We start from the raw sequence: 24,581 nt of genomic DNA, 5'->3' as shown, positions 1-24,581 counted from the left end.
TCAGGTAAACAACAGGGGGCATCATCCTTATATTGTATGGGCTCATGGACTACAGACAAAACTCCATGTAAATAAGGCTTATATTTCACCTCACATTTGCTTGGGCTCATACTGCACCCTCGTACACATGTCTACTTCTCATATATCTACAAAAATCTGGCCTGATGTCTATCGCTGATCCATTCAGGTACTGGACATCGCTCAGTAATCTGGTGGCGTCCCTCCTGAACTCGGTGCGTTCCATCGCCTGCCTGCTGCTGCTCCTCTTCCTCTTCATCGTCATCTTCTCCCTGCTGGGGATGCAGGTGTTCGGAGGGAAGTTCAACTTTCCCAACCAAGTCAAACCCCGCAGCACCTTTGACAGCTTCCCTCAGGCCCTCATCACAGTTTTCCAGGTACAGGAAGAGTCATTTGTGGTATTCACCGTGGAAAACGGCAATGAGCCACGCTGGTTGAGCTCTCTGAAAGAAAACGTGGTTCACTTAGTAGCTTTAATCTCAAGCTTTGCCTCTGTGGGCCCCTGGAGTTGCCTTTTTTTGTGGGCATTATTTTGCAGACAAGAGAAATCATTAATATTGGTTTTCATTTGACTGTCAGAGGGAAGGTGCTGGGAAAACAGCACACAGCTCACCAGCAATGCTTCAGTTTCCCCCTAAATTAAGGCATTTTTGAGGCCACAATATCAAACGTGTTCATTCACTTTAATGAACCTGATCAACAAAATGGAAAGAATTGTTACATTGAAGGCACAAGTTCTTTGTTATAGCCAAAAAAACTGAACACACACACACACACACACACACACACACACACACACACACACACACACACACACACACATATACAGTATATATTTATATGCCAACAATGTGTTTTTGCTCTCTCTCTCTCTCTCTCTCTCTCTCTCTCTCTCTCTCTCTCTCTCTCTCTCTCTCTCTCCCCCTATGGGCTCTTTCTACTTTTATGCTAACTGGTTTGCAAGTCTTCATGTCAGGAGATCAGACTCATCAAAAATTTTGGAATATTTGAAGTATCTTGAGATATTTTTCAGTGACGTAGCTGCTAAGTCATCCTGTTGTGTTCTGGAATATTGAGATAATGACATCAGAGGGTTTTAGGTTGTTTAATCGTTGAGTTGTAAACAAATCCTTCCTTGTGTGCTCTTTGCTTCAGATCCTGACAGGCGAGGACTGGAACGCCGTCATGTACGATGGCATCATGGCTCACGGAGGACCCAGCATGCCCGGCATCCTCGTCAGCATCTACTTCATCATCCTCTTCGTCTGCGGGAACTGTATCCTCTCAGACTACGTGTGCCTGTGGAGCTGGTCGTGCAGTGACACCCGTTGAAGTCCTTAACTCACTCAGTCATCCTCCTAAACGTCTTCCTGGCCATCGCCGTCGATAATTTGGCAGAAGCTGAGTCTCTAACTTTGGCGCAGAAGGAGAAGGCAGAGGAGAAGAAACGCAAGAAAGCTCTGCGGTAAGAATTTCTAAATGGTAAACGTGCACCAGTTCATCAGAGCTCTTATCTACATGTACTGGACGGTTTGTACTTGCAGTTTTATCTACAGCAGTGAGGAACAGTTCATTTCCCTTTTTGAGTCACATCTATTGGAGGAGTGCAAATACTATAATACACGCCAAGCATCCAATATGTCACCGCAGCCGTGACACTGGAGCACGTTCGTCCCAAACTACCAGTGGTGTGGCCCCCAATGTGAGCGCACACTTGTCTTTTCTTTAGTGTGATTGAATTTGTGTTTCCAGGCTGGAGTTGGAACGATTTGAAAGAGAAACCATCCCCTTATTTACGCCTCCTTTCCTACGAGTAAGCATTTCTATGAAGAAGACAGTGTGGGGATGAAAGCTTTGCTGTTGACCCTACACGCATCTGCCGCTCTATTTCATGAACAAAAAAACAAACTTTTTTTTTAACCAACAATCACATGTGGGTTGTTGAAACTATCATTTTAAGACAAAAAAAGCAAGCCTCAGTGGTCGGCCTGGAGCAGCAGCACAGACCCCGGGTCAGCCACTCTCAAAAGCTTGGTGTTTTCTCGTTTTTGTACCTTGATGTTTCTCATTGTTTCCCAAAGCCTGCAACAGCGCCCTCTATTGCATGACAGGGGTAACACATAACACGGCTGGAAAACTCACCAATGGCGGAGAAAGAGTTTTTGTAAGGTCATTTATTGGACTGCTTCTTGGATGTTTTGTCCATGTCAGCCCAGTCCCACCGACTCTGGCGAGCGCAGGTCAACCCACACTGACCCGGCTGTGCTGTGTGTGCAGCTGATACGGGATGCTGGTCATTTTTTACGGCAATAGGAGTCATTTTGGACCCTGAAGCGCACTCACATGTACTCTCCCTACACATTACGCTGCATGAATGTAGACATTGCGTTAAGGCACATCTGTTTTAAGGATTCCTGCTCGACCAGCACTCTGTTTCCTCACAGGACCATGCCCAACAAGACATCTGAGGAAAAAGCTCACCTGGCGAAGAAGTTGGCTGAGCAGAGGGCCAAGGGTGTAGAGGGCATCCCGACGACCGCCAGGGTACAGCCTTTTTATTGACCACGTAGCTGATATGTGCTTTCTCCTCAGTTCTACCTTTCAATGTCTTTTTCAATTTTTTTCAGCTCAAAATAGATGAGTTTGAGTCAAATGTGAATGAAATCAAAGACCCTTTCCCTCCAGCCGACTTTCCTGGTAAACCCCTGTGCCTCAGTACCGCATTATTAATCATATAGTGTACATGTACTTGAAGAGAGGGAGAGAGAGAGAGATCTCTGCTCGCCTCTACCTGTCGGTTAGGTGACGATGAGGAGGAGGATCCTGAGATCCCTGAGAGCCCAAGACCTCGGCCGATGGCAGACCTTCAGCTGAAGGAGGAAGCGGTTCCAATGCCAGAAGCCAGCTCCTTTTTCATCTTCGGACCGCAGAACAAGTAAGATGGATGCTGTCTAGCGTCACGGGACGCTTAAAGCAATACCTCACCCAAAAAGTGTAGTTTGCCTTTCGAGTACTCCCACTGCTAGATTGAGCTGACCATGTGGAGTTAGCTTGAAGCTAAAAGCGACTAAGACATTTCAGGGATTGAACGCCTCTTTTCTTTGGTCTTTCAATCATTTTTTTTTTAGGTTCCGGAAGCTTTGCCATCGCATAATCAATGCAACAACTTTCACCAACATCATCCTCCTTTTCATCCTGCTGTCATCGGTCTCTTTAGCTGCTGAGGATCCCATAGACCCCATGTCCTTCAGGAACCAGGTAGCACATGCATTTGAATGTAAAGCTTTGGGTTACATGATGAGAAACAAATTATTCATATTCTTAATATTCAAATATATATACATACATATACATATATATATATATATATATATATATATATATATATACATATATAAAACCTTTTGCAATGCATTTTTAGGTGTTGGCCTATGCAGATATCGTCTTCACTTCAGTGTTCACAGCGGAGATTGTCCTCAAGGTAAGAACAGACAGCAGGAAGAAGGTTCTAGATAGAAATGTGGGATTAAACAAATTCACCGTAGCCCCGGTGGAGATATCTGAGTGAATCTGTGCATAAATGAACTATCCTGACTTTTTTTACTGCCGTTCTCCATAACCTGATATGATCTTGAGCGGATGAGCCAGTCTCATCAGCGATGTGTTTGATGACTCATAACTTCAGCGTATGTGAAACATATACACATTGAATCGGACGATTTGGGCAGTTATAGTGGCTGTTTAGTATCCCCCCCCCCCCGTGTGTGTGTGTGTGTGTGTGTGAGAATGGATGAGAGAGGCAACACTGTAAAGCACTTTGAGCACCATTAAGTTAGAAAAGCACGATACGAAATTGAGTCCATTTCCACAGGAGGTCTCTTGCGACCAGGCTGCAGAGTTATGGATGAGTGAAGGTTGAAACTCCATGAGCGCCTTCATGTGGCTCAATGGTGTACAGCACATATAAATCTTTCAGCAATCTAATGTAGTTCTGCTGGGCAGAACGAGGCGTTGCTGCCAAAAGCGCTAAAATACAGACAGTCGTGTAAATCACAGTGCAGTGTTCTTCTAATTCTAGAGTGAAAGTGATTTTTCATCCAAAAGCGTATTCTGCCTGTCAGACGTGCTGTTGGGCAGCCTCTTATCAGAGGAAAGAGCCTCCGTCTGCTGTGACTTCAGGCCAGTGTCCAAGCAACCCTTTCTGTCCAAGGCTTCATTCTTCAGTGACCTCGTGTTCAGAAGATGTGTATTGAAAGACTGAGAACAAGGATGCGCCCTCCAAGCTCCCAGCCGTGTATTGTCGTCTTCACTGCTTTGTGTCTCCATCCACGCCGGGACAACGCTTTTCTTTGAATGATTGGGCCTCCGGGTCTCCGTTCAATCATTTGTTCAATTTTTACCAAAGTTTTCGCCCTGCTGAACAGTAGAAGGGTGCCAGACATGTGTTCAATAAAAATGTATGATCTGACACAGGATACGATGTGTGCTGTATTGACATTACATGTTCATTAAATCATATACCCCCCTCAGATGACCACTTATGGCGCCATTCTTCACAAAGGGTCTTTCTGTCGGAACTCTTTCAACATCCTGGATCTCCTGGTGGTCAGTGTGTCTCTGCTCTCCATGGGCATGGAGTAAGTGGAGTCATCCCTTCACACTGACTGACTTCTGTTCTTGTTACCTCCTGGGTTTGAGAAACCACCTCACTGCATCATCAGATGAAACTATTCTGTGCCTCAGGATAGAATAATAGAAAGGTGCGTGCTGTGCTTGGCTTGTGTAGATCCAGTGCCATCTCAGTGGTCAAGATTCTCAGGGTGCTGAGGGTGCTCAGGCCCCTGAGGGCCATCAACAGAGCAAAGGGACTCAAGGTATGAGATGCATGTTCTCAAAGCTCCTCTTCAAAAGCATAAAACGTGGCTTCCACATGTCCTGACAGATCCCGCATTTGTGGTCTGTATTTGCAGCACGTGGTCCAGTGTGTGTTCGTTGCTGTCAAGACCATCGGCAACATTGTACTGGTCACCATGCTGCTTGACTTCATGTTTGCCTGCATTGGAGTCCAACTTTTCAAGGTGAGACCAGAAGGAAGTCAAATCAACGGAGGGTGCCAGGTAATATGTTTATCTGCCCTCTGTTATTTTGCCAGGGCAAGTTCTACTCCTGCACAGATTCCGACCAAATGACCGAGGAAACATGCAGGTAAGAATTTCAGAGCTGCAACGTGGTGGTTTCTCTAGGGGCGGGTCCCAGGGGGTTCAAGTGCTTCAACCATTTTGTTGGCCTCTGCTCCTCATACAGTTCTATACCTCCATGCGATTGACAGCTGGAGGCATCGTGAGTTAGTTGATCCTGTTCTTGGTAACACGAAAGGCGAAGTGCCGCATGCTCATGTTGACGATTGAACTGATTTAGTATTAAGTCTCAGTCAGCAGGTCTTTATGAGGACTGTAATATTTCTTTTCATTGACATGTCTGCCGTCCGTGCCACTGTGTGGCTCAGAGGTTGGTACATAAAGTACCAGGAAGGAGCACTCCATGAGATGGAGGTCCGTCAGAGGGACTGGACCAACTCGGAGCTGAACTTTGACAACATCCTCAACGGCATGCTGGCTCTCTTCACCATCTCTACGTTTGAAGGGTGGCCAAAGTGAGTCGCCGCATCTTCTGGAGGAATCAGGGCTGTGGAAGGTTCTGCCCACTGAGGCTGTGGGATGAGCCCACGTGTATTCATGAAGGGTGTGTGTGTGTGTGTGTGTGTGTGTGTGTTTAGGATACTTTATAAAGCCATTGATTCAAACGTAGAGGATAAAGGCCCAGTGTACAACAACCGAGTCGCCATCTCGATTTTCTTCATCATCTACCTCATCCTCATCGCCTTTTTCATGATGAATATCTTTGTGGGCTTTGTCATCGTGACCTTCCAGGAGCAAGGAGAGCAGGAGTATAAAAACTGTGAGCTGGACAAAAATCAGGTGTGTACCTCCATACACACACGCATACACACACTCACACACACAGGTAAAAAATGCTACTCGTCTGAAGGATTAATAAAATATCTTACCTTACATAAACACTGCATCCCCTCCTCCTTTCATTTAACCCCTCCAGCGCCAGTGTGTGCAGTACGCACTCAAAGCCCGACCACTGCGATGTTATATTCCCAAAAACCCCTACCAGTACCAGGTGTGGTACATCGTCACCTCCTGCTACTTTGAGTACCTCATGTTCCTCCTCATCATGCTCAACACTATGTGTCTGGGGATGCAGGTATGGATCCTACACACACTACTGCTGTACATCAGGTGTCTGTCTTATTGTTTGACCTTTAATATGACACATAAAGACTCAAACACTAGAGAAGGGGTCTCAAACTCAGGTCCCAGGGACCAGATACGTCCCGCCCATCAACGTCATGTTGTGAAAAGGTATTTGGAGTTTGAGACCCCTGCACTGGATGACCTGTGCAAGATGGAAGTAGATTAAACAGTCCATGGTAACAAATTTAGGATGAAACAAGACAAACCCTCTTTCTTAGTTAACGAGTTACCGTTGTTGATGTGAACCCTCAGCACTGTAACCAGTCAGACCACGTGACTCACCTGTCCGACATGCTGAACGTGATCTTCACAGTGCTCTTCACAGTGGAGATGATCCTGAAGCTCATGGCCTTCAAAGCCAAGGTGAGTAACCCACAATCCATCATAGCAGCGGTCTGACCCCCACACAGGTCAAGAGGAGCCTCGTGACATCAGGCAGAACATGGCGGTGAACGTCGGAGGGCTGGTGAGATCTGCAGCATGGGCTAGACAAGCAGAAGAGAACCTTCAATTTAATTTGTCTATGTAACTTTTTCTCGCACGTGTGGGTGGAGCAGTCAATCATCCCGATGGTTCTCATGCAATATTGGATCATTTATCATAAAATGACACAAATAAAATTCATCTTAAATTCAGTGACTTTGGGTTCTGGGCACTTGTTTTTTTTATCCTTTTGTTTTGGTTGCATCCACAAATACTTTGAGTGAAAAGAGATAAACCGACTGTCAGCATGCAGGTTTGCATCATATCATACAAACATATGAATACATAGAAGACAAAGCGCAGCGCTCCACACACGTCTCCTGTTCTGCAGGGTTACTTCGGAGACCCCTGGAACGTGTTTGACTTTGTCATCGTCATTGGAAGTGTTGTGGACGTGATCCTGAGCGAAATCGATGTGAGTTTTCTTCTTCACTCTCTCGCCTCTTTCCTCCTCTTACAGACACACAGGAAGAACATTCTCTGTATGCTAAATAAAATGCTGGGTAGCGAACGTCTGCATTTAATAACAGCAGCAAGGTGTTTTGAGTATAGCGGCAAGACTTGGTGAAGTATTGCAATCATCAAATGGTACCATGAGTCTGCTGCTTTCAAGAGAAATGCTAACAAATCACCGATCATTTTGAAGCGTGCACTCCTCAACTCAAACATACAAACTTAATCCAGCATGAAAATACAAAAAACAAACGTTAGTTCAGTCTTATTTTCTAAATAGTAAAGTCTGGTCAAGAGTGATAAAAGCAAATATCTACCAAAATGATGTGACTAAAACAGGTCTGTTCAAAGTAACGGTGGTGTTTTTGTTCACGGTTGGAGATTGGAATTAATTTTGCGACACAAGTTTCAGCTGCTTTAAAAAATGAGCCGACATTTGTCCTCACCTGTACCTCTGTTATCAGGCCCTCTGTTATCAGGCTCCTCACCTGTACCTCTGTTATCAGACCCTCTGTTGTCAGGCTCCTCACCTGTACCTCTGTTATCAGACCCTCTGTTATCAGGCTCCTCACCTGTACCTCTGTTGTCAGGCTCCTCAACTGTACCTCTGTTATCAGGCCCTCTGTTGTCAGGCTCCTCACCTGTACCTCTGTTGTCAGGCTCCTCACCTGTACCTCTGTTATCAGGCCCTCTGTTATCAGGCTCCTCACCTGTACCTCTGTTGTCAGGCTCCTCACCTGTACCTCTGTTATCAGGCCCTCTGTTGTCAGGCTCCTCACCTGTACCTCTGTTATCAGGCCCTCTGTTGTCAGGCTCCTCACCTGTATCTCTGTTGTCAGGCTCCTCACCTGTACCTCTGTTATCAGGCCCTCTGTTGTCAGGCTCCTCACCTGTACCTCAGTTGTCAGGCTCCTCACCTGTACCTCTGTTATCAGGCCCTCTGTTGTCAGGCTCCTCACCTGTACCTCTGTTGTCAGGCTCCTTACCTGTACCTCTGTTATCAGGCCCTCTGTTGTCAGGCTCCTCACCTGTACCTCAGTTGTCAGGCTCCTCACCTGTACCTCTGGTATCAGGCCCTCTGTTGTCAGGCTCCTCACCTGTACCTCAGTTGTCAGGCTCCTCACCCGTACCTCTGTTATCCTGCCCTCTGTTGTCAGGCTCCTCACCTGTACCTCTGTTGTCAGGCTCCTCACCTGTACCTCTGTTATCAGGCCCTCTGTTGTCAGGCTCCTCACCTGTACCTCTGTTATCAGACCCTCTGTTGTCAGGCTCCTCACCTGTACCTCTGTTATCAGGCCCTCTGTTGTCAGGCTCCTCACCTGTACCTCTGTTATCAAGCCCTCAGTTGTCAGGCTCCTCACCTGTACCTCTGTTATCAGACTCTGTTGTTAGGCTCCTCACCTGTACCTCTGTTATCAGGCCCTCAGTTGTCAGGCTCCTCACCTGTACCTCAGTTGTCAGGCTCCTCACCTGTACCTCTGTTGTCAGGCTCCTTACCTGTACCTCTGTTATCAGGCCCTCTGTTGTCAGGCTCCTCACCTGTACCTCAGTTGTCAGGCTCCTCACCTGTACCTCTGTTATCAGGCCCTCTGTTGTCAGGCTCCTCACCTGTACCTCTGTTATCAGACCCTCTGTTATCAGGCTCCTCACCTGCACCTCTGTTATCAGGCCCTCTGTTGTCAGGCTCCTCACCTGTACCTCTGTTATCAGGCCCTCTGTTGTCAGGCTCCTCACCTGTACCTCTGTTATCAGGCCCTCAGTTGTCAGGCTCCTCACCTGTACCTCAGTTGTCAGGCTCCTCACCTGTACCTCTGTTATCAGGCCCTCTGTTGTCAGGCTCCTCACCTGTACCTCTTTTGTCAGGCCCTCTGTTGTCAGGCTCCTCACCTGTACCTCTATTGTCAGGCTCCTCACCTGTACCTCAGTTGTCAGGCTCCTCACCTGTACCTCTGTTATCAGGCCCTCTGTTGTCAGGCTCCTCACCTGTACGTCAGTTGTCAGGCTCCTCACCTGTACCTCTGTTATCCGGCCCTCTGTTGTCAGGCTCCTCACCTGTACCTCTGTTATCAGGCCCTCAGTTGTCAGGCTCCTCACCTGTACCTCAGTTGTCAGGCTCCTCACCTGTACCTCTGTTATCAGGCCCTCTGTTGTCAGGCTCCTCACCTGTACCTCTTTTGTCAGGCCCTCTGTTGTCAGGCTCCTCACCTGTACCTCTGTTGTCAGGCTCCTCACCTGTACCTCAGTTGTCAGGCTCCTCACCTGTACCTCTGTTATCAGGCCCTCTGTTGTCAGGCTCCTCACCTGTACGTCAGTTGTCAGGCTCCTCACCTGTACCTCTGTTATCCGGCCCTCTGTTGTCAGGCTCCTCACCTGTACCTCTGTTGTCAGGCTCCTCACCTGTACCTCTGTTATCAGGCCCTCTGTTGTCAGGCTCCTCACCTGTACCTCTGTTATCAGACCCTCTGTTGTCAGGCTCCTCACCTGTACCTCTGTTATCAGGCCCTCTGTTGTCAGGCTCCTCACCTGTACCTCTGTTATCAAGCCCTCAGTTGTCAGGCTCCTCACCTGTACCTCTGTTATCAGACTCTGTTGTTAGGCTCCTCACCTGTACCTCTGTTATCAGGCCCTCAGTTGTCAGGCTCCTCACCTGTACCTCAGTTGTCAGGCTCCTCACCTGTACCTCTGTTATCAGGCCCTCTGTTGTCAGGCTCCTCACCTGTACCTCTGTTATCAGGCCCTCTGTTGTCAGGCTCCTCACCTGTACCTCTGCTGTCAGGCTCCTCACCTGTACCTCTGTTATCAGGCCCTCTGTTGTCAGGCTCCTCACCTGTACCTCTGTTATCAGGCCCTCTGTTGTCAGGCTCCTCCCTTACCTCTGTTATCAGGCCCTCTGTTGTCAGGCTCCTCACCTGTACCTCTGTTATCAGGCCCTCAGTTGTCAGGCTCCTCACCTGTACCTCAGTAGTCAGGCTCCTCACCTGTACCTCTGTTATCAGGCCCTCTTTTGTCAGGCTCCTCACCTGTACCTCTGTTATCAGGCCCTCTGTTGTCAGGCTCCTCACCTGTACCTCTGTTATCAGGCCCTCTGTTATCAGGCTCCTCACCTGTACCTCTGTTATCAGGCCCTCTTTTGTCAGGCTCCTCACCTGTACCTCTGTTGTCAGGCTCCTCACCTGTACCTCTGTTATCAGGCCCTCTGTTGTCAGGCTCCTCACCTGTACCTCTGTTATCAGGCCCTCTGTTGTCAGGCTCCTCCCTTACCTCTGTTATCAGGCCCTCTGTTGTCAGGCTCCTCCCTTACCTCTGTTATCAGGCCCTCTGTGGTCAGGCTCCTCACCTGTACCTCTGTTATCAGGCCCTCAGTTGTCAGGCTCCTCACCTGTACCTCAGTTGTCAGGCTCCTCACCTGTACCTCTGTTATCAGGCCCTCTGTTGTCAGGCTCCTCACCTGTACCTCCGTTATCAGGCTCCTCACCTGTACCTATGTTGTCAGGCTCCCTCCTGCTTGTGCGTCACAGTTGTTTACGGTGTTTGTATCTCCTTCTCAGGCGGCCCTGGTGTCCTCCGGAGGACTCTACTGTCTCCACGGCTGCGATGTAACTATGACCTTGTTTCTCATAGTGTCTGATGTGCTTCTAAATCTTTGATCCATCCACCTTGGAGCTGTTAATGTTTGTGTTTGGCTGGCCTTTTGCTTACCTGACCTGCTCTGTGACGGCAGGTACCATTTAGCAACAGGTTCACGGGGATAAATCAGTAAATTGGTTTATTCTGTTTAGCGGCTCCCACACTGATGGTGTTTTTCTCCTCTGCGGCTCCTCTGGCATCCTCAGTAGCCATCAGCTGTGTGGTCTGAGGAGACCGTAAGCAGGATACTGCGGATTCTACTTCCTACTGCCACAAGTTCACTAGTTTCAGCCTCCTTTCAGAGCAGATGTCCCCTCATCTAACCTGCTCCTGCAGCACACTACATTCCTTCATGTTGTAGTTTGTATTATAGAAACAAAAATAAAAAAAAAAACATTTATTGAGACTAAATTCTCCAACAGGTGTTTGTTGAAATTTTTTTTTTGGGAGATTCTAAATGACAAACACGTTTCGTTCTGCAGGAGGTGGACCCCATGCAGGCGATTGCAGTGAGTCATATGTTCATTCTTTCATTCTGAGTTTTGTTGAATTTGGTTTTGTGTGTGACGTCACAGTTGCATGTTCTTCTGTGTAAAGTCGTCAGAGAACATGAGCGTGTCCATCACATTCTTCCGACTGTTCCGTGTCATGCGTCTGGTGAAACTTTTGAATCGCTCTGAAGGGATACGAAATCTCCTGTGGACCTTCATCAAGTCTCTTCAGGTCAGTATCATCATCACATACCGGAAACAAAACACACACACACACACACACACACACACACACACACACACACACACACACACACACACACACACACACACACACACACACAGGGCTTCTCCTCTGACCTGCCAGACAGTTTTGTTTCTCCATTAATTCATTTGCTACTTCAACAGTACACGAACTTGGAATACCTCAAGGCTCAGCTCTCGGCCCACGTCTGTTCCTCCTGTGTAGGCTTCCTTCAGGTCCATTAGCATAACTTCTCTGGTGTAAGACAACACTATCCCCACATTTTGGAGACTTGATGTCAGATAACATCCCTGCAGTTGAACTGAAGCGCTTGTCCTCGGCCCTGAGCACCTTCGTGACCACATCCTGCTCCTGCTCAGTCCCTTTATCCCTAATATTAAGGAGCAGAGGTGGAGGAAGTGCCTTTACTCATATAAAAAAGATAAAATAGTTAAAGTCTTCATTTAAAGTTAAAAAATGCAGAATTAAAGAGGAATTTCATGAGGTTTTTGCCATGTTTTGTATGCAAAATCTTTTTGTTTGAAGCTGGTGTCTTTCCTTTGGAGTGTAGTGGAGAGATGGAGCAAAGTTCTCTCCTTTGGTGAGAGTGACGTCTAGTATCATGCCTGATGTTGGTTGCTGTGTTGCAGGCTCTTCCCTATGTGGCGCTACTCATTCTCATGCTGTTCTTTATATACGCAGTGGTTGGAATGCAGGTACTTTACTCTCACACACACACACACACACACACAAACTGCTTTCCATGTGCTTTGCTTTTTATTGCCTCCTAAACGTGATCTCACCCTCACACTCACACCACCCGTGTTTGAAATAACCTTTGTTTTCTGGTTTTCAGATATTTGGTAAAATCGCTTTGGTCGATGGTACATACATTAACAGGAACAACAACTTCCAGACCTTTCCACAGGCTGTGCTGCTGTTGTTCAGGTTCGTGGTAGCAGTTCCCGGTTCTTTATTTCACACACGCACATTTGTTCTCTTCAGCTCTGGAGGTTTTCTTTGACCTCTCAGTAACTGTCTCGTGGACCTCAGCGAGGGTCCGCTAGTCTTCACCTCTCGAGCCCTCTGGGTTTTGGAGGTCAGGTTCAACTAAAAGACAAACTCAACACAAGTGTGGATCAGCTCTGCAACTATCAGACCTGCATTCGTGATCTGGGACTCTGGAGAGGTGAAACCTCAGAATGTCCCCCCAGTGTCACTGATACTCTGACTGCTCCATGTCTGAGTCACTGCTCATGAGGCAAAAGTCACATGTTTGGTGTCACTTTGCGTAGGTTTTCCTTGACAGTAGATTACAGCATGATAGCAGCGATCCTATAAACAGAAACACCCCTGAATCCATTCACCAAGACCTGGACTAGACCTGGACCACGTTTGATGGATTCTTCAAAGCTTTACATCAGGAGAGGACCAGGCGTGTGTCCAAAATGTTTTAGCTTTTTAATTGTATCCCATTTTAATGGGGGGTGTGGGGTCTGAAGTGCTGTAATGAAAAAGCAGATTTTGAAATACTGCCTGATGATAGCATGTGAACAAATATCATAACAAACGGGGAAATTATCTAGAGCTTGAATGTCATGACGTGTAAATTCGAAGTGTTACTACATAAGAAGTCAGTGGGCTTGCAGTGGGCTGCCATGGTAGAAATTAGACTGATAGTCTGTTCCGACTGGAGTCACATCAAAGTAGCGGATTTTTTTGTTGCTGACTTGAGAACTGAAAATTTAAATCCGTTATTTAAAGTCAACGGTAATCAAGACGGCTCAGTCATAGCAACGGAGTGATTTGGGGGCTGGAGGTGTGATGTCAGACGTCTCCCTCTTGCTGCTGAGCAGATGTGCTACAGGGGAGGCGTGGCATGAAGTGATGCTGGCATCTATGTACGGAAAGAAGTGTGACCCTAAGTCCGACTACCTGCCTGGAGAAGAGTACACCTGTGGGTCCAACTTCGCCATCATCTACTTCATGAGCTTCTACATGCTCTGCGCTTTTCTGGTAGGACAACACACACTCACCAGCATGTCTGAAAGCAGCTCCCTCACTTGATGATGACACTTGATAATAACAATAATGATAATAATAATAATAATAATAATAGTGCATTGTATTTATAAGGCACCTTTCAAGGCTCTCAAGGTTGCCGTACAACAATTAAAATTCGAGTTATAAAATTAAAACATAGTAGAATAAAAAACAAGTTTGATAAAAGAAAATAATGTTTTAATGTTTTATTGTCACACTATGTTCAAATAGAAGTTCATTCAAGGTCACACTGTTATCATCATGAGAACACACCTGCCTTGATATGAGCACCCATCCACACTCCCATGTATCTGTATTATCAGTATAATAAAGAAGCAAGGAACTGTCTCGACGGACTCTCTCGGGAAGCCACTGAGACAGGGTGCCCTTTGTACAAAGCTGAATTAGTTCGTGTTGTGTCTTTCCTAATAGCGGGAATTTAGGTTTCGACCTGTTTTCCCTTAACAAAGTTCAAGCACAGAGTTGGCAGCAGAACACCAAACAATGGAACGTTTAAAGATTGGATGTGAGCCTAAACAGACGGGTTTTGAGTTGGGACTTGAAGAGGGTAATGGAGTCCACATTCCTGATGTCGGGGGGGAGGGAGTTCCAGAGGTGAGGGAACAGTGTGCATGTACGCTCGAACAGTGACCAAGTTTTGATGCTTAAGAATAGTCACAGTCAGAGATTAAAGTGTGAAAAGAATTTAAAATACCCTAAATGAATTAAATTTACCACAAAAAGAAGTTGTTGGCATCCTATGTACTGTAAACAAACACGCGTGCAAGATGTCGATGTCAGCAAAACCCTTTAATTCTTTTCTTATTTACTGCACGATAAATCCATGTAGTAATTATCATAACGCACCTAATCGGACCACGCCACTGGTGGAGACACGACAGGTCAAAGGGCTCAGTCCACAACAACCTGCTATCAAAATAGCAAAACGACATCACTTGTAAGTGGTGTTGACCTATGACCTACCTGGACTTGGACTCGCTCACATGAGTCCATACGCCCAACGGGAGGGGGGCTGGAGGGAGTGCTCAGAGGTCAAGGTCACTGGGATGGGCTCATGTTAGCACCCCAGCTATGATGCAGTGCATATTTGACGTTCTTTAACTTTTTTTACTGGCAGTTAAACAGGATAATGAATGAGTGACTATTAAACCATTTGTGTTCAGTTGTATCAGGGGAGTTATTGACGCCAACACCGCTGATGTCAGCGTGTGTTCTGGTCCTTCAGCAGGATCTAGACCACATTTGTCATAACCCCACCTGCTCTGTTGAAAACAGTTCTACAGTGTCCAAAGAAGAGGGTATTTTAATAGACGAGTTCGGAAAAAACACTCAAACAGCAATACTTTGTGTGAAATATTTATGGGAAGCAGGACCTGGTGGAAACTAAATAAATAAGGTGTCAGAGGAGAGTGTTGGGCGAGAGGGTCACTCATGCCGTAAATGTTCCGTCTGTCCTGCACAGATCATCAACCTTTTTGTGGCGGTCATTATGGATAACTTTGACTACCTGACACGTGATTGGTCTATCCTTGGCCCCCAGCACCTGGATGAGTTCAAGAAGATCTGGGCAGAATATGATCCTGAGGCCACGTGAGTATTTATACTGGGAAGAGGGGAGCTCAGAGGTGGGAGAACACACATTTCAAGGAAAGTGGAAGATGTCTGAGAGCGCAGAGGCACTGGTGGGGAATGATGAGAAATGGCCTTGCTCCAAACATCTCTAACAGCTGGGCTCGTTGTTACCTGAGGTCATAGTGGGGGTCACTGGGGAGTCAAATGATACTTCAGTTCAGTTTTATCAATGAGTCTTAATCATGTAGCTAGATCTTGAGGAGCCATGTAGCACTTGCCTCTGCGAACATAGCGATGTCCTGAGAGGCTTTTCATTAAATGAGGTTGGTGCAGCAGACTCAGAGCAGGTTCACTGGGGGCGGCCATGCTGCTTTGTCGTGGTATCACCCAAAGGAAGAAGGAGGGCATGAAAAGTGCCATACAAATAAAAATTGCCTTGCACAAACTAAACTGAAGACAAAACGAGCAACAGGAGACGGAGCAGAGAGACGTCTGATGAGGACGGATGCAGGTTGAGAAGAGGAAGGTCCAAACTCTGGAATGAGCCCCCCCAGATTAGACCGGCCCCCACCCTGCTTGCATTTCTGTCTGGTTTAAAAAGCCATTTGTTCTCCTCGGCTTTCTTTGATCCTGTATGAGTTGTCAGTCTGTGCTTTGTATTTTGTGGTTTTATTGCTTTTTGTAACCGTGTTTTTATGTCCTGCCTGTGTTTTATGTCATTTATGCTGTATTTGACTTGTTTATTGATGTACAGCACTTTGTTCAGCCCTGTTGTTTTTAAATGTGCTCTTTAAATAAACCACACCAGGCCACCAATATTGAGAAATATTTTGTCCTTATTTGTGAATATCAAATCCTGAATTTTGCACAGGGGGCGTATCAAGCACCTTGATGTGGTGACTCTGCTCCGGCGAATACCTCCTCCTCTGGGCTTTGGCAAATTTTGTCCTCATCGTATCGCCTGCAAGGTAAGAACTGTCAGTTCCACTGTGGTTGCCCCTCCCCCCCCGATCCTGAAGTACTAACCAAATGTACTTTCTTGGGCACTATTACTATGAATTTAGCTTAATTATTTTACTGCACTGTCTTCGTAGAGACAGCATGGCTCCACAAGTAATGGTTGGCATGCTTTCTATTTGTGTGTGTGTGTGTGTGTGTGTGTGTGTGTGTGTGTGTGTGTGTGTGTGTGTGTGTGTTCGTTCAACAGAGGCTGGTCTCCATGAACATGCCTCTCAACAGCGATGGAACAGTCACCTTCAACGCTACACTGTTTGCACTGGTTAGAACTGCTCTGAAAATAAAGACAGAAGGTGTGTATGATTCATCTGGAAATGTGCATTTTCCTGCTTCTCCACTGCAGCAGCTTGTAGTGTCACCGTTGATTTCACAACATAGGGTTTGGGTCTGTGAAAACATATCGAAAACGAATGTTTATTCATCCTGTTTTATCGTGTTCACTGTCAACAGCAGAGCTCACCTTGACCTTTAAACACCAAAATGTCTTCAGTTTTTCTTTGAATCCAAGTGGATGTTTGCAAAAAATGTGGAGAAATTCCCTCAAGGCATTCCAGAGATATACGGTTTATGTGAGGGGACACTGACTTTGATTAAGGTCATCCTTAAGTCCTAGCAGAGGTTTGTGGATGTATGTATTTACGTATGTACACATCCCAACAGCATCAATTAAAGCAAAACCTTAAAACAGCTACTTTATGGCGTCTTTATATGTCAGCAGCTAAAAGCTGAGTTGTGTTTCCTCCAGAGGGTTTTCTGTCTGTGCTGTTGATTGAGGAGTTCTAGCAGTTATGGCCTCGACTTCCTCAGCTGTCCTTTGTGTGAACATTACACCTTCTCTGTCGCTCAGGTAATTTTGAACAAGCCAATGAGGAGCTAAGAGGGATTATTAAGAAGATCTGGAAGCGCACCAGTATGAAACTGCTAGACCAAGTCATCCCACCTATAGGAGGTAAAATAAAAACCCAGAGAGAGGAAACTATGCTGCGTCTTACTGTCCCCCAGGTTTTGTGTTTTTCAGCAATGCAACATCCACTCAGTGTTCAGGAGTCTTTCCTTGTGTTTCTGTGTTCCACCAGACGACGAGGTGACAGTGGGCAAGTTCTATGCCACCTTCCTGATCCAGGATTATTTCAGGAAACTGAAGAAGAGACAGGAAGAGTACTACGGCTTCAGGCCCACCAAGAAAAGTGCAACCAATGAGATCCAGGTACTTTGTGTTTATTGCTGTCATTAGCTGTCAGTCATTATTCGCTTTAAGCTACATGTGCACAGCTGCATATTGGAATTACCAAGAAGTAATGCAGGAGGGATGAGAACATCATTGCAAGCTCAAAGCACCCATTTGGAGTACTTAGAAGGCCAAAAAAACACTTTTTGTGTGAAGTATAACTTTAATGGCAGAGACAGAGTTAATAATGTGATCTGCATTGTTTGATTCTTTGGATTTGATGATTTGAGAACTGCAACTGGCTTTTCCAATCATAGTCATCAAGAGCCTGTCGTGGTTGCTGACTATCAAGCTTGTCTATGTCCTTCAGGCTGGACTGAGGAACATCGAGGAGGAGGCAGCTCCCGAGCTCCATCGGACCATCTCTGGAGACCTGATGAACGAGGAAGAGATGGACAGAGCTGTGGATGAAGCTGTGGAGCACATCTTCGGGGTAACAGTAACTTTAGTTGATGCAGCATAAAGTTTGTCTCCAAGTTTGTCCAGAAATGTGTAATTTTGTCCGCCATGATGTTATTTCTTTGACCGTTCAAGTAAATAAGACAACAGGATCTACGGGGCGTAGTCAGGTGGCCTATGAGTGGCCATTGAAGCATACGTATCAATTCTGCAGTAATTTGACTCCCAATGGCGTCACCGATAGAGAATGAGATGGAGGTGCATCACCCTCCGTACACTTGCATTTTACATTCCTTGCTGCGTTTCAGGATTTAGGATGCTAACGTACCTGAAAACATGTCAGTTTCAAGCTGGAGATAAACAGTTACTGAGTCACAAAAGTCACTTTGATTCATTATCTAGGAACCATGAATGCCTGAAATATCCTTAGGTCTTAGTGAGTGCTAAGTATTCGCCAGTGCGAGAGCCCTCTTCTTTTTCAAGGGACTATAATTCTTTTTTTTTTTTGTCCATCAGCAAAAGTACCTTTTGGGAGACTTTTCCATACTCAAAAAATCATCAAAGTTTCCAAACGCATCAAGTCTGGACCCCTTCAAAAGGAAAAAAAAAAATTAGCCCCCGATGTGTTTAACCTACATGCACAAAATTTGGTGGGCACCACCAGCATGACAAGACACAAAAAAAACTCCATTACAGATCAACTAAGCTGTGCCAGCACAGCTCATGTGTTGGATCAGGTATTGCTTTTGCTTGGTTGAAATGAAAACCTGCAGCCACACGGCTTTACTGGATCAGTTTGACACCCCTGCCTCTAAGGTTTCTGGGGTTATAGGTGCTGTGGTGTCAGCTGATGGCAGGGGGAGATTTTCTCTCGAATAAGTAGAATTTTGTCATGAAGTAAGTCTTTGCTAACCAGGGAAACAGGACTACTTGGTTCAATAGAGCTGTGGCTCTCTGTCAGTCTGGCTCCAGTACTGAAGAGGAACCTGGGGTTGTTTTTCTGCTCCTCGATTAGTGCTGAGGAGTAGGCTGCTCTCGCTATACGAAGGGCTTTTTACTAAGTTTAAGGCCATCTTGCCAAATTGCATGAGACTCCTACAGTTTGGAGCAGCACCATATTCTCTCCAATTTTTGAGTTTTTGTTTCAGTTGTTTGGTTTCAGAATTGTACCAAGGTGCTTGTTTCCTTGGATTCATAGTTTTCTTTTTTAGTGGGGCAGTAGAGTCCAGAGTTGTTGCTAAGGTGCCTGCTGCACTATCGATAAAATGATCAATTTGGGAGGGACTAAGGTTGACAACAGCGTCCTCTGACATACTGGGACATGACACTGAATTTAACACCAATGGAATGGCTTCCTTAAATCCAGCTGTGGTCTGATCAGACAAACATCTGGAAACTACAGTTTTCCTAATGGAGTGTTCACACCAAACATAACGCAAATTTTTCGCGCGACAAGTTTACATGTAAAGTCTATGTAGTGAGGCAATTGGATGCAAAAAAACCAAAGATGCAAATTCGCGTGTGTACTCGCTGGGCGACACGAATTTCGCGGAGAACTGCCACGCTCATACTGTACAACTAATGACTATTCTGACTTTTGGTGTATTTGATGCCTACTCCTTTGTGCAAAATCAAAACTTTCCCAGTTTTACCAGTTCAAGTCAGCAGCATTCTGGACCAGCTGGAGAGTCTTTAGGGACTTATTGAGAGGAGGGAGTTGCAGTAATCCAGCCTGGAAGTGACAAAAGCATGGACTAGTTTTTCTGCATCTTCTTGAGCCAGGATGTGTCTGATCTTAGCGATGTTACATAGATGGAAGGAAGCAGTCCTAGAGATTTGCTTGATGTGGGAGTTAAAGGACAGATCCTGGTCAAAGAGAACTCCTAGGTTCCTTACGGTAGTGCTGGGGGCCAAGGTGATGCCATCCAGGGTACCTATCTCATAAGATTAGGTGTTTCTAAGCACAATAACTTCAGTTTTGTGCAAGTTTAATGAAAGGAAATTGTGGGTCATCCATGTTTTTATGTCCTTTAGAAAGGCCTCCAGTTTAGTCAGCTGATTTGTTTCATGTGGATCATTGATGAGTTCAGCTGTGTGTCGTCTGCATAGCAGTGAACATTAATGGAGTGTTTCCTAATAATGTGACCTAGAGAAAGCAGGTATAGAGTAAAGAGGACTGGTCCAAGCACAGAGCCTTGTGGAACACCATAACTGACTGTAGTGGTCTCAGAGGAACCATCATAAGTAAGAACAAACTGAGATGGACCTAGTAATTATGACCTAAACCAGTTTAAAGAGGTTCCTTTAAGGGGGTTTCCAGAAGACATGAGTTGTTACAGACAGCATAAAGCATCTTAACGCTGCCTTTTTCACATAAAAAAGGCCAAAACAGTAATTATATGCCAAATTACATATACAAAGGAATATGGAATTTAAAAGGTTAAAATCATGAAAATGAAGTTAAATGTTTATTATGCCCAAGTATAGAGTTGTGGGGGGGGGGGGAACATTTCATATATTTTGAATTCATTTTATGCTTTTGAACAAAACTTTTATATCATCTTTATGAAATATGAAAATGATAAGTACATTGTATGCTAAAAAAAAAACAAAAACAAAAAACATTGGGAACAAGTATAGAAGCAGGTTTTTAATATGCAGATGGAGATTAATGTTTTTGGCATGGTGATACTGGGAAAAGGGTCCAAACCCCTCCCCCCATCCCCCTCCCCTCAATCCTAAACCTTAATTTTTGGGCTTTAGAAGTCAAATTCAGCTCCTCCTGTAGCTCGTGGGGACCAAGCATGCCAGGCACAGACATATGGAGGTTGCGTTTATTTTCCTGGGCCTGGAGCAGAGCCATCTCCCTCTCTTCCAGGAACAGGTGTGAAGTGTCCTCACTGGTAAATTCCTTGATTTGTACAAGGAAATCCCTTAGGTGCTCCCTGAAAGCAGGGATATTCTTATTAAGGCTGAACAGCCCCACCACAAACACCTTCAACTGGTAATCTTGCAAATGCGGGAAGACTGTCTTCAGCAATGTATTCCAGGACATGCACCTGGTTATTGACTGGGATGGCCTTTTCCACCTCCTCTAACATGTGAGCCAGGATGGTGGCATGCATGGTCAGACGTGCAGTGTGAGACAAATCAGTTACCACTGACAAAATGTGCTGCAGAATGTCAATGAAGTAGGTCTGGTAGAATCTGTTGCTCACTGCTTCCGATGCTGACACGTTCTGCAGGATAGTGTAAAGGGTCTGTAGACCTGTGTTTGCTACATTCCTCATTGTGTGCTTGAAAGCCCAGATTACTGAGTACAGGACAATACTGAACTGGGTGGGGGCAAAGCACAAGAAGGCCTGGAAGCACTTGGAAATGGAAGCTTTGAGGAGGCTGAAGAAATTAATCCTGTGCTCCGGGAACTCCTCAAAGTCCTTGTTTATCATGTTCCAAGTGCAATCAAAGACAGCATCAAAGATTTGGGGAATTTGCCCACTGATGTGGTCTCCAAGCCTGTTCACAATAGTTGCTATGGTGCAGAGGACCTCAGGATCTCTGGCAGCTGGAACATTCTTCTGGTAGTCTAAAAGTACTGCATCCAACAGGGGGGGCACAAACTTGTTTGCCACCACTTGAGGGTTGTCTGAGCAACTGACGCAGCCAGAGATCAGCTTCAGAGTCTCTCTCTTAACCATCATCATGCTCCGGATCAGGGGGCACTTGGTCACCATCTCCCCATTGTTCTGGATGACCATGGAGATGGTTTCACTGAGATACTTGTAAACGTTGAGCATGCTGAGGTAGATTTGTCCCAGTTGGACTATAAACAGATGCCCAACAGCTTTGCAGGCTCTGACATTTATCTTGAGGATGCCCCCCAGCTGATGCAGTGTCATTTCTTCTTTGAGGATGTCTACATTCTTGGTGGCCTGCAAAATGATTCTGTCCCACTCCTGATTAGGCAGCCTCATGTACTTCTGTATCAGCTGCACCTGAACTGCGTGGTCCTCTTGAGCAGCGACCATGTAGCTGACTGCCTCATAAAACGTGTGGATCTGCTGTGGCTGCAGGTCACAGATGATGGCGTTGATGCCGTGGAGGATCTCATCGATGAGGGGCACCAGCTCACCCTCCTGAAGTTGAACAAAACTGTGTCGACACTTCTGTGCAACCTTGAAAAAGGTGTCGCAAGCCATGTCTTGCACACCATCATGAGTCTCGTGCATGAACTCAAAAAGTTTTTTGACAACAACCTTCAGTAACACCCAGTGGGCTCTCAGGAAGCGAGGGTACTGGCCAACCACATACATCATATTGGAAGCTACGATGACCTTGTCCTGGCCTCTCTTCTGCTCACAGAGTTTCAGAAGGCCCTTGAAAACAATGACAAGGAACTTCATCTCATCGTCTTCTGGCATTGCCCCACTGATTGAGCCAATTGCCCAGCAGAGCGTGTTCAGGTTTCTCCAGCCCCAGTCAGACATATTAACCTGGTTTTGGAGCTTCTCTGTCATGATCCGTTGAGTGTCTGCATAGTCTAGGTGGGTGAGATACACAAGAGTCTCTCGCATGGTCTTATATAGGTTGATGGCATCTGTGTCTTTCATGAACTCTCTGACCAACTTGCCGTGGTCATTCTCTACCACAAGCACCTCCTTTGGTTTAGCCATGCGGCTCACCATCAGTGAACGCACATGTGAGAGGACACCTAGGTAAACTTGTCTGCGTGGCAGGACACCGTACAGCAGAGGGATTGCGGCGGAGGAGACGGAACACTCTCTGTAGAGCTCTCCTGCGAGATGGTTCCAATATTCAAGGCAAATTTTAAAGATCTCTGTCTCCTCCACCTTTGACAAAAGTAACATATAGTGGAGGGCTTCCATGAGCATCCCTCGCAGGTTGGGCCTCCTCTCTATAAGCTGACTGTGCACTTTTTGGAAGGTGCACATAAATAAGCTGAGATTTTGAATGAAGTTCTGCTCTTCATTCTTTGCTTGGTCATAGGCCAATCTTATATTTGTGTTCAGGGGCAGTATTTGTTTGAGCAGGCACATTGTTTGGGTAAACAAGGAGACAAACTTCTCCTCATATTTAGTGACACAGACTCCAGCAATTTCCGTCAAGCACCTCAGCACCATGTTGCGAAACATGGGCACATTCAGGAAGTTCACCAAATAGCTGATGAGGTTGGACTCAAAGATGTAATCGGGTATCCCATACTCAGCCCCAAGAATACTGTGAAGCAAGTGAAGGAGCGTCTCCAGTGTGGTGTACACCAACTGAGCATTCTGGGACTTATCCATCACAAACAAGCACAGCCTGAAAATTTGGGGAAACTCATTCCGCAGGTGCTCTTTCAAGTGCTTGGCCTTCAGTTGGGTCATCTGGCCACTGGAGAAGTCAAAGACCTCCTCGCTGAACAGTTTGAGGATGACCATGTTCTCACAGAGGCTTTCACTGGTCATACTGGCACACACAATGTCACCTATGAAGTTGGGCCAGTTGTTGGGCCATTCCTGCTTCAGAATCTCAACTAATACCATGTTGAGTTTGAAAAGGCACACTCCCTCTTTCTCGTTTGTGGGATGACGGGAAGTCTCAATAACTGATTGTACGACAAACTTCTTGATTCCGTCACTCTGATTTCTTGGCAGAATCTTCCAACGAGTTTGGACGAATCGCTCTAGAATCTGCAGGGCGTAATACTTTGTCTGTATGTCCTTAGAGCGCTGCAGGATTTTGTCAACCTTGGTCCAGGCATCTGGATGGTCCTTAAGGTTGTTCAGCAACTCATGGGCTACTTGTTGCTGAGATCCAGTGCCATCGTGCATGGTGTTGATGACGTTCTCCAGCAAGTTGATGTCCAGTGGCTGACTGAAATCCAGCAGCTTACTGGCTGGATGGATTTGGAACATTGTCATTTTCTGTATAGAATTCTAGGAATCAAACACTATGGATGGAATTGAATTAAAATGTTTCATGTATATATCTTTAGATGGCAGTGTGAGGTGATTGTCTGAGATCATCACTGTCTTGTTGTTGGAACGGTTGTGTAATGTCACAAAGCCTCTCAGATCACAGATCATTGGGGTCTCAGAATTCTACCTTGGTATGATTGGTGTGTGTGTGCGTGCGTGTGTGTATGTGTGTGTTCGTGTGTGTGTGTGTGTGTGTGTGTGTGTGTTCGTGTGTGTGTGAACATGTTTTTGTGCGAGGCTTCTGAATAGCTTGTTACATGATGCCACTGACAGACTTACAGACTGTGTAGAGTTTATCCTGCATTTTTTTGTGACATAAACGCATCAGCACCTAAGCGAGTCTCAGGCAATTTGCAAGTGATGCTAAGTTGCTAATTAACAAGAATTTCTGCCTTACCTCTGGGTGAGCTGACCTGTAAGGTGGCATGAATGAACAATTCTCTCCCTGAAAATACATCCACACTGCCGTTATAAATTTAAAAGCTGACTACGGACATGCTGCAAAGCTTGTAATGATGTCTCTGAGGCTGCAAAGTTTCCCTTCCCACACCACACACACACACACACACACACACACACACACACACACACACACACTTCACTGTGTTCAACAACATAGCACAATTACAGCCACCCTCAAACTCACCAACGATGTAATAGACTGGCTGGATCATAAGAAAT

The 24,581-nt window shown here is 45.9% G+C and overlaps 1 protein-coding gene and 1 pseudogene across 1 annotated transcript in view; one reads left to right on the top strand and one right to left on the bottom strand.

The window, feature by feature from the left end:
- Window positions 1–24,581, top strand: part of LOC147267379 (dihydropyridine-sensitive L-type skeletal muscle calcium channel subunit alpha-1-like) — a 42,351-nt gene that overhangs the window by 11,328 nt on the left and 6,442 nt on the right. The window contains exons 12-40 of the mRNA XM_086200557.1: window positions 188–395; window positions 1,174–1,294; window positions 1,369–1,483; window positions 2,463–2,562; window positions 2,646–2,715; window positions 2,821–2,953; window positions 3,147–3,276; window positions 3,440–3,499; window positions 4,549–4,655; window positions 4,805–4,892; window positions 4,989–5,096; window positions 5,171–5,223; window positions 5,525–5,671; window positions 5,795–5,996; window positions 6,133–6,291; window positions 6,594–6,704; window positions 7,156–7,239; window positions 10,826–10,873; window positions 11,387–11,413; window positions 11,502–11,627; window positions 12,290–12,355; window positions 12,496–12,587; window positions 13,496–13,655; window positions 15,166–15,293; window positions 16,147–16,243; window positions 16,483–16,585; window positions 17,140–17,241; window positions 17,369–17,499; window positions 17,831–17,953. Of these exons, the coding sequence (XP_086056683.1) occupies window positions 188–395; window positions 1,174–1,294; window positions 1,369–1,483; window positions 2,463–2,562; window positions 2,646–2,715; window positions 2,821–2,953; window positions 3,147–3,276; window positions 3,440–3,499; window positions 4,549–4,655; window positions 4,805–4,892; window positions 4,989–5,096; window positions 5,171–5,223; window positions 5,525–5,671; window positions 5,795–5,996; window positions 6,133–6,291; window positions 6,594–6,704; window positions 7,156–7,239; window positions 10,826–10,873; window positions 11,387–11,413; window positions 11,502–11,627; window positions 12,290–12,355; window positions 12,496–12,587; window positions 13,496–13,655; window positions 15,166–15,293; window positions 16,147–16,243; window positions 16,483–16,585; window positions 17,140–17,241; window positions 17,369–17,499; window positions 17,831–17,953 (3,199 nt within the window). The remainder of the gene's footprint in view (window positions 1–187; window positions 396–1,173; window positions 1,295–1,368; window positions 1,484–2,462; window positions 2,563–2,645; window positions 2,716–2,820; window positions 2,954–3,146; window positions 3,277–3,439; window positions 3,500–4,548; window positions 4,656–4,804; window positions 4,893–4,988; window positions 5,097–5,170; window positions 5,224–5,524; window positions 5,672–5,794; window positions 5,997–6,132; window positions 6,292–6,593; window positions 6,705–7,155; window positions 7,240–10,825; window positions 10,874–11,386; window positions 11,414–11,501; window positions 11,628–12,289; window positions 12,356–12,495; window positions 12,588–13,495; window positions 13,656–15,165; window positions 15,294–16,146; window positions 16,244–16,482; window positions 16,586–17,139; window positions 17,242–17,368; window positions 17,500–17,830; window positions 17,954–24,581) is intronic.
- On the bottom strand, window positions 20,588–23,840 carry LOC147267380 (exportin-1 pseudogene; annotated as a pseudogene).

This window comes from Aulostomus chinensis, chromosome 3 (assembly GCF_037954235.1).
Source record: "Aulostomus chinensis isolate RoL2024-O1b breed Wild chromosome 3, RoL_Achi_v1.0, whole genome shotgun sequence".
In the NCBI taxonomy this organism is placed as follows: domain Eukaryota; kingdom Metazoa; phylum Chordata; class Actinopteri; order Syngnathiformes; family Aulostomidae; genus Aulostomus; species Aulostomus chinensis.
Note: the sequence above shows the minus strand (reverse complement) of the source record. Positions and strands in the feature narration are given on the sequence as shown.